This window comes from Mobula hypostoma, chromosome X1, assembly GCF_963921235.1.
Source record: "Mobula hypostoma chromosome X1, sMobHyp1.1, whole genome shotgun sequence".
In the NCBI taxonomy this organism is placed as follows: Eukaryota; Metazoa; Chordata; class Chondrichthyes; order Myliobatiformes; family Myliobatidae; genus Mobula; species Mobula hypostoma.
The window spans coordinates 11,753,774-11,768,253 of record NC_086128.1 but is presented as its reverse complement, the minus strand read 5'-3'; the positions used below and the strand labels follow the sequence as shown (position 1 = coordinate 11,768,253).

Below are 14,480 nucleotides of genomic sequence, written 5' to 3'. Positions count from 1 at the left end.
CACTCCCCCCCCGCCCCCCAATCCCTCTATCAGCTCAAGATGACACTAAAATATTAGCAAATAAGCTTGTTGACACTTCCAAATGGAATTCCTTTGACTGTTTCCACAAGGATTCCCACAAAGGTGAGTTGGTCAACATTCTTGACAAGACAGGAGGCTAAGGGGATTTTCACACATCCTTTCTTCCATTAACATTGCAACCTCAACTTTACCTCTACCACAGCCTTAGCCATGAGAGAACTGCAAGTCTAGATTAACTCAACACAAGAGATTCTGCAGATGCTGGAAATCTTGAGCAAGATACAAACAAAACCCTTCAGGGTCTCTGTCAGAAACGCCCTGCACAGATGCTGTCTGACTTGCTGACTCCCTTCAGCATTTTGTATGTGTTGCTCAAGATGAACTAAACCCCTTTCTCTTCTCCTATCCTCCTACATTTAAGGTTGTCCTTCTCATAAAGATTTTCTTTTCCATAAATTGCCCTATAATGTCTTTCACATATTTGTCCTCACTGTGGTGTAAAGGTAGAAAGTCCACAAGATTAGTACAACAAACACATTGGTTAGGATGTTAAGGGTTAGCCTAGTTGTTTTAAAAACAGTGATAAATATCTTGCAAATGGTACTTCAAATTCTAGGAAGCACTTGATGGTGTATTTGAGATAGAGGAATTTTTTCTCCTTCCTCTTGGCTGTTGAGATGCCATGTTCCATCCTGTCCACAGGGGCTGAAAGGCCACTAAAGGATGTTGTCCACAATGACTCTCTTCCAAATTTTGCTTCCGCCTCAGGGTGCAGCTGCCCTCTGGACAGGCACAAACCAGTCCACCTGGATGCTGTATGTGGGACAGCAGTGCAACCCAGAATTTAAACTGGTCAAAAAACTTACACACCAAGAAAAAAGAAAGTTCATCTTTAGCAGTAATTTAGGCTGCTGACTGTCCAGGGTGCTACTGGAAGAAATATCACTTGGGATTGGAAAAAGCTTCCTCAGACCCTTTTACTTAAGAAGTTCAGAGACATTGGACAAAAAGCTGTTGATGGACAGTAACAAATTGTCCAGTCAGTTCAGGAAGAGTCCATTCCCTCTCCAATTAGCCAAGGGAGGTGGTACTTCTTGACAATGGATGTAACAAATGGTAGGGCTGTATTGGCTGGAGGCAAGAGCTTATGTGATGTAACCTTGGGAGTTGGCCTAGCTTGAGTTAAAGCTACTGACCTCCACAACAAACTGCTAATGACCTGTTGTTGGGGGGGGGGGGGGGAAGAGAGGTGGGAAGGAGCAGGGAGGGGGTGGGGAAGTCAGAGGGGTTGGAGGGGGAAACTGTCCCTTTGATGGGAAGTGATGAGGGCCCCTAGAGCTCTGTGATTCCATGGCTTAACAAAATGCCCCAGAATTTCCCATGCTGCTGCTTGTTTCCTTGCCCGTGGAGATTCTCCCAATTACAAGTGCAATGAAGGTAATACCTGAGGTATACAATTACCAACAACTACTTATTCACCTGATTTTCTCAGGGGAATTGGACATCATTGGCAACTTCAAGCCCATTCCTAAAACTGCATCATTTCAGAGTCAGGAGAAGTAATATTAAAAACAGAAAATACTGGAAGCATCCTGTGGGGAGGGGGAGAAATGGGGGCAAGATTTCAGGTGGGTGATCCTTCAACGTTTCTTATGCAAAACCTGAAATGTTACCTCTTGTTTTTCTCTCCACGGTTGCTCCCTTGCCCACTGACAAGCATTTTCTCCATTTATTGTCTGAGTCTGAGTCAGACTGGTATCAATTTACACAGCTAATCCTATGTCAGCAATTGCCATCATTTATCATCTTACACTCCACTTGATGCTGAAGTGGTCAAAGTACAAAATGAATAATCCCATTACTCTCAACTCACTAATAAACTCAAAATGGGGTGAGCAGGGTTCAAAGTGTGAAACAGATCAGGATTCGCAACCAGATGTCACTGAGGTTTGCAAACAAACTGATACACAGAGGGAAGAAGAAACCGAAGAGTTTGCATTTATATTGCGCTTTATTCATGTTTGAATCTTAAAGTGCTTCACGTACAATGAATTATTTTGAAGAGCAGTGCCTGTTGCATTGTAGGTAAACGCAGCAGCCATTTTGCGCACAGCAAGATCCTACAAGCAGCAGTGAAATAAATAAGCGGTTACTGTTATTTAGTGATACTGGTTGAGGGAGCAATATTTGCTAGGACACTGGTGGGGGGAGAGGGGGATTTTCTCGCTCTTCTTCCATCGGTGCCAAGGGATCTTTAATGTTCACCTGAACTGTATCTTGTGGATCACTAATGCAGCCTCAGTAATTGCAGCATGGTGACTGTATTACCAGACTAGTAATACACAGGCCTGAACTAATGACAGGTACGTTCAACAATGACTGGGGAATTTAAAGTTCCGCTAAATAAATATCTGCAACGAAAGAGTAAACCACATATACTGGAAGTCACAAATAAAAACAGAAAACTGGAACTACTAAACAGGTACTCAGCATCTGCAAGCAGAAGCAGAATTAACGCAGGTTAATGGCAGCTCTGATAACAAAAGTCAGCTAGCTGACATTAACTTTGCTTTTCTTGCCATAGATGATGCCTCATCTGTTGAGTATTTCCAACTTTTTCAGTTTTTATATCAAAAATGAAAAGCAAAGGTCAGTAGCCGTGACCAAAATGTTGCTGGATTGTTGGAAAACCCACCTTGTTCACTGGGGTTCAATAAAAAAAAATGTTGCCATCCCTAACTGGTCTGATTCACTGGCTTTGGAGTTCTCAACATTGCTCCAGACCCCATGTAGTCTCTTGGTATTCAGGCAAACATGAGCATAGAAATATTCTTCTGACTACTAACTCCTGCCCTCATTCAGTAGATGAACCAGTGTTTCTTCACATTGAACAACACTTGGAAGAAATTCTGAAAGTAGCAAGGGCACAATGTCTTCTGCATGGGGACGTCAATGTCCATCACTAAGAATGGCTTGGTTACACCGCCATAGAGTGAGTGGATCGAGTCCTGAGGGAAGGGACATCACTGCCAGACTGGGTCTGCAGCCCAGTCTGTGTGAACTAACACAAGAGATACACCTACTTGAGCTGTGGTACACGCTGTTGTCCAGGAAAGTACTGCCAGAACTGACCACTGTGCACCTTTGAAGACCACATCAGAAACACCCTTCATCATGTCCTGTAAAACCACACACATGCTGGGTGAGATGGACTCAAATCGATCAAAACTGCATTGATGAGACTCAGTGGAATCTCAGCAGCTGCAGAAATGTTCACCACCACAACTTGTAACCTCACAACCTGGCATATCCCTCACTCCACAGGGGTTTGAATCCCTGGTTCAATGAGAAAACTCAAAGAGCAAGGCAGGAGCATCATGAGTGTAGCTCAAAATTAAGGGACTGCTTGGTGAAGCTGTAACACAGGGCTATTTCTGTGCTAAAGAATATGCAACAAATACGGCTAAGAGACCCACAACCATAAGATCAGATAAAACCTCATCGGTCCTGGAACTTTTCATCATGAATCACAGCTCCAAGAATGTCAGTGATGGTGGAGTTCAAAAGATTAGTATCAAAGGAAAGGCTGAAAAAAAGTGGCAGATGGAATACAGTGTCAGGAAGTATATGCTCATGCACTTTGGCAGAAGCAATAAAAGCATAGACTATTTTCTAAATGGAGAGAAAATATAAATCTCTGAGATGCAAAGGGACTTCGAAGTCCTTGTGGAGAATTCCCTAAGGGTTAATTTGCAGGTTGAGTCTGAGGTGAGGAAGGCAAATACAATATTAGCATTAATTTCAAGAGGACTAGATATAAAAACAAGGATGTAATGTGAAGGCACTGGTGAGGCCTCACTTGGAGTATTGTGAGCAGTTTTGGGCCCCTTATCTTAAAAAGGATGTGCTGAAACTGGAGAGGGTTCAAAGGAAGTTCACGAAAATGATTCCAGGATTGAACGGCTTGTCATACAAAGAGTGTTTTGATGGCTCTGGGCCTGTATTCACTGGAATTCAGAAGAATGGGGGGTGACCTCATTTAAACCTAACGAATGGTGAAAGGCCTCAATAGTGTGGACGTGGAGAGGATGTTTCCCATAGTGGGAGAGTCCAGGTGACACAGCCTCAGAATAAAGGAGCGTCCTGTTAGAACGGAGATGAAGAGTAACTTCTTGAGCCAGAGAGTGGTAAATATGTGGAATTCATTGCCACAGGCAACTGTGGAGGCAAAGTCATTATTTATATTTAAGTCACGAGGTTGATAGGGTATGAAGGAATACAAGGAGAAGGCAGGAGGTTGGTGAGAGGAAAAATGGATCAGCCATGATGAAATAGCCCAATCCTGCTCCTATATCTTACGGAAATATTCATAACTACATCTTGCCAAAAGTGTCAGGTGTCAGGTCCTTCTCTTCTTCCTAGCATTATACAGCCATTTTTCAGTGTTTTCAGTTCTCTCCCAACGCTGGCCCCCTAGGCCTGAGTCGCCGTAATAGTAGTAGTTCTCTCCATATTACATCATGAAATAGCTGAGCACACTGGATCTAACAAAGGCTATGGGGCCAAACAACATCCCAGATGTAGTCTTCATCCTGGTTGAAGACTTCTTTTCCAGAACTAGCAGCTCTGCCTCCAGCCAAGTAGAAAATTAGGGTTAGGGTATGCTCTCTTCACTAAACACAGGACAAAGTCAATCTGGCTCATTACTGCTCAGTCAGTCCACTCTCAGCAAAGTGATGGAAGATGTTGTTAGCAGTGCAGTCAGCACTGCCTCATCAATAGCCTTCTCTCCATGTCCAGCTTGGGTTTCTACTAAGATCATTCAGCTCCAGACATCATCACAACCTTGGTCAAAACATAGATTAAGGAGCTGATCTCCAGAGAGTGACGGCCCTCGATATTAAGGCAATGTGAGGTCTAATCTGGAGTATTGTGTGTGATTTTGGTCACCTACCCACAGGAAAGATGTAAATAAGGTTGAAAGGGTACAGAGAAAATTTACAAAGATGTTGCCAGGACTGGAGGACTCAAGATGTAAGGAAAGATCGAATAGGTTAGGACTTTATTCCTTAGAACGTAGAAGATTGAGGGGATATTTGATAGAGGAGTACAAAATTATGAGACATATAGATAGGATAGATGCAAGCAGGCTTTTCCACTCAGGTTGGGTGGGACTACAATGAGAGGTCATGGGTTAAGCAGAACATGACAGGAAACTTCTTCGAGAGAGTGTGGAATGAGCCACTAGCGCAAGTGGTACATGTGATTTCAAATTCAACATTTAAGAGAAGTTTGGATAGGTACATGGATGATAGGGGTATGGAGGGCTATGGTTCCCAGTGCAGGTTGATGGAGTAGGCAGTTTAAATGTTTCGGTACAGACTAGATGGGACAAAGGACCTGTTTCTGTGCTGTACTTTTCTATGACTCTTTCGCCTCCAGCTGCTTCATAAATAACCTTCCTTCCATCAAAAGGACAGAAGTGGAGATGTTCACTGATATGTACACAATGTTCAATTCCAAATCACAACTCTTCATTTCTGTCCATATACAGTAAGACCTGCATAACATTTGGGGATGGTCTGATAAGAGATGAATAATACTTATGCCACACAAGTGCTGGGCAATGATGATCTCTAATAGGAGAGAGTACAATGATCGACCCTTTATATTAAATGGCATTATCATTGCCAAGATTCCTGTAATCAACATCCTGACGATCATTGTTGACCAAAAGCTTAACTGGACCAGCCATATAAATACCAGAGCAGAAGCTGGGTATCCTGTAGTTAGGAACTCATCTCCTGACACCCCAAAGCCCATCTGTAAGGCGCAAGTCCAGATTGTGATGTAACACTCTCCGCTGGCAAGTGTGAGTGCACCTCCAACATCACTCAAGAAAGTCAACATCATTCAGGACAAAGCAGGATGCTTGATTGGTACTTTATCTGCCACCCTAAACATTTACCACCAGCACACAATGACTGATGTGCAGAATCTACAAAATACACTGCAGTAACTTGCCCAGACAACTCTCATCTCACCAAACTCACGAATCTACCCCCCCCCATCCCACCCTCCAGGGCAGGGGCACTAGGAGCAGGGGCACACCACCACCTGTACATTCCTCTCAAGCTTCACACCACTCTGACTTGGAAATATACTGCCATTCCTTCACTGACGCTAGGCCCATTACTCATTGCTACCATTAGAGGGGAAGTACAGGAGCCTGAAGACACACACTCAATGTTTCAGGAACAGCTTCTTCCTCTCCATCATCAGCTTTCTGAATGGTCCATGAACCAGTGAATACTATCTCACTATTTTGCTGTCTTTTAGCTCTACTTATTTAGTTTTTATATATTTCTTATGGTAACTTATAGTAATCTTCTTAAGTATTGCACTGTTCTACTGCCATAAAACAATAAATTTCAGTACATACATCAGCAATCATAAACCTAATTCTGATTCCAAACCCTGGAATTGCCTTCCCAATAGCCCTGTGACAGTGCATTCACCGGAAAGTCTGTAGTGATTCAAGGTAGCAGCTCACTACCACTTCCTCAAAGGAGATAAGGGATGGGCAATACATGCTGGCCTTGCCAATGATGCCCACATTCTATAAGTGAATGTAAAGAAAATATATATTTCATTTGTTTAAATGCCCATGTTTAATATCCTGACCTGATGCCCACATCTTTCTTGACAGTAGCAAATGTTGACTTGGGAGGTGTTTCCAAAGTAATGGCATGCAATATGTAGATAATACACACTGTAGTCACTGTCTTAACTTGGCTTCTCTCTCCAGAGATACTGCCTGACCTCTTAAGCATTCCCAACATTTTCTGATTTATGTTTCAGGCTGAAGAACTTGCCTTCTCTGAAGAAAAATCGTGAACTAGATGGGTTTTCTGGTCATTTCAGGGTCACCATCACTGATGTCAGCTTTTAATTCCAGATTTATTTTGTAAAGTGACTTTAAATTCCCAGCTGCTGGGGTGGGATTTGAACTCATGCTTCTGGAAAACTCTCCTTGTAACTCAACCGTGATACTACACCCAATATCCCAACATCTCAAATTTTCTATGCATTATTAGATATTGCATTAATTATATGTTGAACATATTGGAGTGTTTCCAGACCATACAGCTACCTCTGCAATCTTGAGCAGCAGAATATTGGTCACAGAATTCTAGAGGCCCTGGATATAATACATTGCCATGGAGATCACAAAAAATACCGAGGAAATAAAATGGATTGAAGACAACGTGGTGTGCAGTACTGGTGGGTGGGGGGGGGGGTGGTTTGGGAAGGAGGGGAGAAGGACAGCAGAGATAAACACACAGCTTAGTGTTAAGTTGAGCTCTCTGGGTCTGGTTTTTGTCAGGGTTTGGTAAGACTATTGGGCCTCAGAGCTTTCTCGAAAATAGATGGGGGAAGGGGTTAATTTAAACAGAGTCAGTTTAAGACAACCTCGCACATAGATGACCAGAGCTTGTGAGATAGTCACCAGCCAGCTCTCCTGACCCGTGGAATGGTCCATGGCATTTGGAGAGAAGCAGCCGCAGAGAGGGAGAAATCACCAGTGTTGATTTGTAGCTTTTGCTCTATTGCGTTGCCATGTTACGGCGTAAGGCCTCTTCAAATAAGGAGGCAATTACATTTTGGTAGAAGATTCTGAGACATGACTCACCCTGACCCTTGGTAGAGGATGGTGTGGGAGCTGCTTGCATCTGTGCCATCTTCGCAGGCTTTCTGGTGTGTGTGAGGGATTCCGGGGAGCTGGTGCTAGCAGCAGCTCTCTCACCTTCGATATCGGACAGCACGAGGGATGACATAGCCAGGTTCTCGGCTGCAGTATCACGGTCCTTGCCAATATCAGCTTCATTGTCCGCATCAATGATACCTGCAAAGTTGCAAAGCAGGGCTGTTAAATGAGAATAAAAGAAAAGCTTTCCACAACCAAAAGTGTTTGACGAGACTGGTAAATGCTTGTTTTCAGTTCCAAAACACACGTGAGTAAGGCTTATTCAATCTGAACCCCCTCAGTGCTGATTTACAACTTAACAAAGATACCCAAGGATTGTTTCTGAGTCAAACTGGGATTCTAGTCCTAGGAACTGACAGCTCTATCTTGGCCCAGTTGCCGACCTGATCATTTCCTTCAAGCGTTTTTGATAACATGGTTTGCTGCTGAATAATTCATCAGGGTTGGTATCTGATATTGTCAGTGCTAAAATCATTGCAATTGCAGCTGTGGTCTCCATCTGAGAATGTTTGTTGGTGTGTCAAGTTTTCCCCTTCATTGCTCTGGTTTGGACCATCGCAGTCTTATTTTGCCACTTGGATGTGCCACTGAAGTGGCAGTGTGTATTTCAATGGTGCATTTGTACCTGCCACCTGGAGCCTAATGAAACCTGTGGTAGTGATTTGACAGGGAGGATTCCAATACACACAGTCACAGAACATTACAGCAGGGATACAGGCTCTTCAACCCAACCTGTCCATGCCCACCCAGCTGGTCAGTTTCCTGCACTCGGTCCATATCCCTCCATGTACCTATACAAATGCTTCTTCTGGCAGCTCATTCCATATACTTACCAGCCTCTGAGTGAAAAAGTTGTCCCTCAGGTCCCTTTTAAACCCTTCACTCATGCTGAATCTATGCCTCCTAGTTTTGGGCTCACCTACCCTGGGGAATAGACTGCTACTATCCACCCTCACAATTATATTTCTCACAATTTTAAATATTTCTATAGGTTGTCCCTAATTCTCCTATGTTTCAAAGAATAAAGACCGAGGCAAGCTAATCTCTCCCTGTAACTCTGGCCCTCTAGTCCCTGCAACATCTTATGAATCTTTTCTGCACTCTTTCCCGTAACAGAGTGACTAAAATTTTACTGTACACAGTACTCTTAAGCGTGACTTCACCAGTAACTGCCAGCTTCTATACTCACTGCCCTGACTGATGAAGGACAGCATGCTAAATGCCTTTTTCACCACCCTGTCTACCCGTGAAACTGCTTCCAAATAACTATGCACTTGTACTCCTCAGTCCCGTTGTATCACACTCTCTCGTGCCCTATCACTTACAGTCCAAGCCCTACATTGGTTTGAGTTCCAAAATGCCTCACCTCACACTTGCCTGCATTAAACTCCATTTGCCACTCCTTGGCCCATTTCCCTAAATGATCTAGAACCCCCCGCCCCGTAACCTACAATAAACTTCTTCACTATCAACAACATCTCCAATTTTGTGTCATCCACAAACTTACTGATCAAGTTTTGTACATTCAAACCATTTCTATAAATAACAAATAACCAGGATCCCAACACTGACCCCTGTGACACACCACTAATCAGCAGCCTCCATTCTGAGAACCTGCCTCTGCTTCCTACCTTGGAGCCAATTGTGAATCCACCTCATTAGCTGACACTGGATTCCGTGGGACCTAACCTTCCAGACCAGCCTACCATGGAGGGCCTTGTCAAAGGCCTTGCTAAAGTCCAAATAGACAACATCCATTTCCCAGCCAACACCTACCTTCTTGGTTACTTCTTCAAAAAACTCTAAAAGGCTCATCGAGCAAGACTTCCCATGCTGACTCCTCCTAATTAGACTTGGTCAATCCAAATACCTCAGAATTTCTCCAGTAACTTCCTCACCACTAATGTCAGGCTGACTGGCCTGTAGTTCCTCGTTACTTCCTGCTAACCTTCTTAAGCTATGGCACAGCATTAGCCACCTTCCAGTCTTCAGGAGTTTCATCAGTGGCTAACGATGAAGCAAGTACAGTATCTCCGCAAGAGCCTCTGCAATTTCCTCTCTAGCCTCCACAAAGTCCAAAGGTGCACTCTGTCAGACTCTGGAGATTTATCCACCTTAATAAGACCATAAGGCATAGGAGCAAAATTAGGCCATTTAGCCCATCGAGTCTGCTCTGCCATCTGATATTGACTGACTTCCTCCCCCCTTTTTGTTTTCCCTTATTCCCCTGGCCCCTTCACCCCTTCTCTTTCCTCATCCCCGCCATCAAAACCTGCCCAATGCCCACAACTTCCTCCCTCTGGTTCCCCAACTCCTTCCTTTTATTTCAGAGTCCACTATCCTCTCTTATCAGATTCTATCTTGTTCAGCCCTTTGCATCCTCTACCTCTCACCTCCCAGCTTTCCACATCATCCCCACTCTCCCCCTCCCCACCTTTCTACATTCTGTCTCACTGCACCTGATTCACCTATCATCCACCAGCTCGTGCTCCTCCCCCTTCCTCCACCCTTTTATTCTGGTTTCTGCCCTCTTTATTTCCAGTCCTGGTGAAGACCACAGCCTGAAATGGCAGCTGCTCATTTCCTTCCATAGATGCTGCCTGACCTGTTGAGCTCCTCCAGCATTTAGTGTGTGTTGCATTAGGCCACAAATGTTTGCCCATTATCCTGCAAACTGCACACATCAAAGACTTTGACTGGACTGCAGTGCTGCCTCGCCTTTGTAGATGATGGGACCTGGCACAGATAAAGTAGACAGCCAGAGATTTATTCCCAGGGTGTAAAATTGCTAATACGAGGGGGCACACTTTTAAGGTGCTTGGAAGAAGCACTGTATATGGCAGGATGTAAGGGGTAGTGTTTTTTTTAAAAAACCAGAGTGGTAGGCGCATGAATCACATTGCCAGGGGTGGTGGTAGAGGCAGATCCATTTAAAAAAAAACTCTTAAGTAGGTACGTAGATGAAAGAAAAAGTGGACGGCTATTTGGGAGGGAAGGGAAGTGTTAGGTTAAAAAAGGTCAACAGAACATTTTGGGCCTAAGTGACTGTACTATTCTATGTTCCATGTTCCTTGCCCTGCTTGCACTTACCCTATCTGCACCCCTCATAATTTTGTATACCTCTATGAAATCTCTTACGCACCAGGGAATAAAGTTCTAACCTATTCAAGAATTCCCTAGAACTCAGGTCCTCAAGTCCCATCAACATCCTTGTAATTTTTCTCTGTAGAACCTGAGGCCACAAGTCTCAAAATAAAGGGTTGACAGAGATGAGGAGAAATTTCTTTACTCTGAGGGAGGTGAATCTGTGTATTTGGTAGATTTTTAGAGGGTAATAAAATCAAGAAATAGATGATAAGGCAGAAAAATATTGCCGAGGTAAACATCATTGCTTAATAGCAGATCAGGCTTAATGGGCCATATGGCCTACCTACTTCTGGTCTCATGATAAAATGCCTTCCTCTTGCCTGGATGAGTGCAATGTCAGCAACTCTCAAGAAGCTTGACAGCATTAAGATAGAGCAGCTACCTTGACCTTATTCACCAGCCTAAACATTCATTCCCTCACCACTGGTAACCATTGGCTGCAGTGTGTACCATCTATAAAATTCACTTGTAGTTACTCACCCAGGCTACTTCAACAGCATCCTCCAATCATGTGATCTCTACTGTCTAGAAGGACAACGGCAGCAGGCATACGGGAACACCATTATCTGCTAGTTCCTCCCCAGGTCACACCATCACCATTTGGAAATAAATCACCTTTCCTTGAACATTACTGAGTCTTAATCCTATATTTCATTCTCCATCAGCAGTGTAGGAGCATATTCACTGTTAAGATTATAATGGTTCACCACCACCTTCTCATGGGCAATTATAGATGAGCAATAAATGGTGGCCACACCAGCAACAACCATATATGAACTTTAAAACCCACCTTTCTTCAGTGATGGTGTTTGTGCAGTCATCAGAAGTGAGGCTGAGTTCTGTGTTTCATTGAGTGAAGTTTTGAACAGGTTCATACTTTCAAAAGAAGGAGCAAGTGTTGAGTCAGTAAGGGAGAAGGCAGGGACATCCTGTTTCAGAGACACCTTCACTTCTGAACTCTGGCAGTCATTCACTGCGTTATTAACCTCACCTGCAGAGTCTGTAAAGACAGAAAGGAATTAGATTGCGCAAACTCTGGAAACGGACATCACTGAAATTTCTGAATATTTTCTCTTCCTTGCCTAAGGGCATTGATTGTATCTGCTCCATTACGATTGTCTAAGTGAGAAAGACCAGGTAGAAAAACTAGAAAGAAGTGGGCCGTACAATGGCTTAACAGTTAGAGCACAGAACAATAGAACATAGAAATTTACAGCACATTACAGGCCCTTCAGCCCACAACGTTGTACTGACCACGTATCCTACTCTAGAGACTGCCTAGAATTTCCCTACCACATAGCCCTCTATTTTTCTAAGATCCATGTTCCTATCCAAGAGTCTCTTCAAAGACCCTACTGTATCCCTGCACCACCATCGCTGGCAGCCCATTCCACATACTCACCACTCTGCATTAATTAAAAAAAACTTACCTCTGACATCATCTCTGTACCTACTTCATAGCACCTTGAAACTGTGCCCTCTCGTGCTAGCCATTTCAGCCCTGGGAAAAAGCCTCTGGTTATCCACAGGATCAATCAGAGCTGTTAGCACAGTTAGAGCTGGATTCAATTCTAACATTGGTTATTGTCTGTTTGCAATTTTCGCATTCTCTCTGCAATGGCATGAGCTTGCTCCTATGTCCCAAAGATGCATTGGTAGGTTCACTGACCACTGTAAATTACAGTGCAAGTTAACTGACCACTGTAAGAGTTGATGGAATAGATAAGGGTTGATGTGAGATGGAATAGATAAGGGTTGATGTGAGAGAGAATAGATTGCAGACCCACAGGAAAATAAGGAGAAATGGAATGGGACTGATGGAATGGCTCTTCTGACAGCTGATGGGTCAAATGAGCCCTTCTGCATTGAAAGAAATTACCCTTCAAGACATGTACAGCTTAGAGACTTATTGGGCATGACACCTATCAATACAACTACTTGCTCTGTGCAGCACAGTGTTAAGCAGTAGGGTAGTGTTTCATCATGACCATAACCAGGATTTCTGACGCATGTGCTTTCAGTTTGAACAGTTACAGGCTCTAACACAGGAGTTCCCAACCTTTTTTATGCCACGGACCCCTACCATTAACCAAAGGGTCCGTGGACCCCCGGTTGCGAACCCCTGATCTAACATATCCTACAGTGCCTTTCACAACCCTGTCAGGATGTCCCAACTTTTTTTTTTAATTTTTTCTATTTCCTTACAGGACATAACATTGGTTTGGCAAGGTCAAACGCATTCCACCTGACTGTGGGAAAGTGCTAAGGGGGGAATAGAATCAAGTAATTTGCTTTAATTTTGGAGATATAAAAGACAGGAATCTTTTTAAATTCCTCCTCTCTTTTGAAGCAGAGATCTTATACAGCAACTTGAGAAGGCCTTGGGTTAAGATCTCACCCAAAGGCAGCACCTTTGACACTCCTTTAATACTCTTCAACATTACTCTGGTGTGCCAGCCTTAACTTGTGGTCCATTGTCTCCAGAATGGGACTTGGATGCACAGCAATGTGCCTCAGAAACTAAACTGAGCCACAGTTGAACGGGTGCTATATTAAGTGATATTACAACAAGGCACACTTTGCATAATATCCCAACATTGTATGGTGGAAATGCAGAGTCACTGAAACAGCCCCTTCGACTCACCAAGTCTGTGCCTACCTGCAACAACCCATTTACACTAATCCTACATTAATACCATTTTGTTCTTCCCACATTCTTAACAACTACTCCCAGATTCTACCTGTCACCAAAACAATAGAGGCAATTAACCCACACACCTTTGAGATGTGAGAGGAAAAAGGAGTAGCCAGAGGAAAGCAACAAAGTCACAGGGAGAATGTGCACACTCCACACAGACAGCATCTGAAGTCAGGGTGGAACACAGGTCTCTGATTCTGTGAGGTAGTGCTGTTGCATGAAGGAATTGAGGATACCAAAGAGCCAAACTTTCATAGAATGGGCAGCAACGTGATCGGTGAGCGTTAAAAGAGGCAGCATGCTCTCCATGAACATGATCAACTCCCAAAGTATGAGGAAAATTTGATTTGATTGAATTCAGAACAGAAGTTACTGGAGGCAGTGCCCTTACAACAATAAGAGAGTCAGAAAATTGTACTAAGAGGCTTAATACTGAGCTACTAATAAACCTGAAAAGCCCTAGGATAGATAGACATGTTCCTCAGGCTCAGTCTGCAGTTCATGTTGAGCTGGGAAATTTCATACAGCTTACAGAAATAAATGTTGAGGTCTTGCCTTATCAACAATGAACACTGTCACTTATTCTACAAACACAGGGCACAAGCCTAGTTATAATGAACCACATTAGGAGGGTTGGGGACCTTAAAGCCCTCAATCCTGATTGCCATCCAATGGGGAATGTGCGCCCTCTCTCCAAGTTCCTTGCTTCCGATTGCACATGACATGCTGGTCCTTTACCCCCAACACCAAAGAGCTGCCACCATTTGATCCATCATGGGACAAAGAAATAATACCCTTTTGATCATTGCTTTGCTGACCAATCCACAGATAGTCTATTCCAAGTCT

At 43.6% G+C, this 14,480-nt stretch overlaps 1 protein-coding gene across 6 annotated transcripts in view; it reads right to left on the bottom strand.

Annotated features, from left to right (window-relative positions):
• The window catches only part of LOC134340551 (bromodomain adjacent to zinc finger domain protein 2A-like), a 145,867-nt gene that overhangs the window by 76,304 nt on the left and 55,083 nt on the right, over positions 1-14,480 (bottom strand). For all 6 annotated transcript variants that reach the window (XM_063037927.1, XM_063037925.1, XM_063037924.1 and 3 more), the window contains 2 exons: positions 11,727-11,936; positions 7,715-7,927 (listed from right to left, as the gene is read on the bottom strand). In XM_063037927.1, the coding sequence (XP_062893997.1) occupies positions 7,715-7,927; positions 11,727-11,936 (423 nt within the window). The remainder of the gene's footprint in view (positions 1-7,714; positions 7,928-11,726; positions 11,937-14,480) is intronic.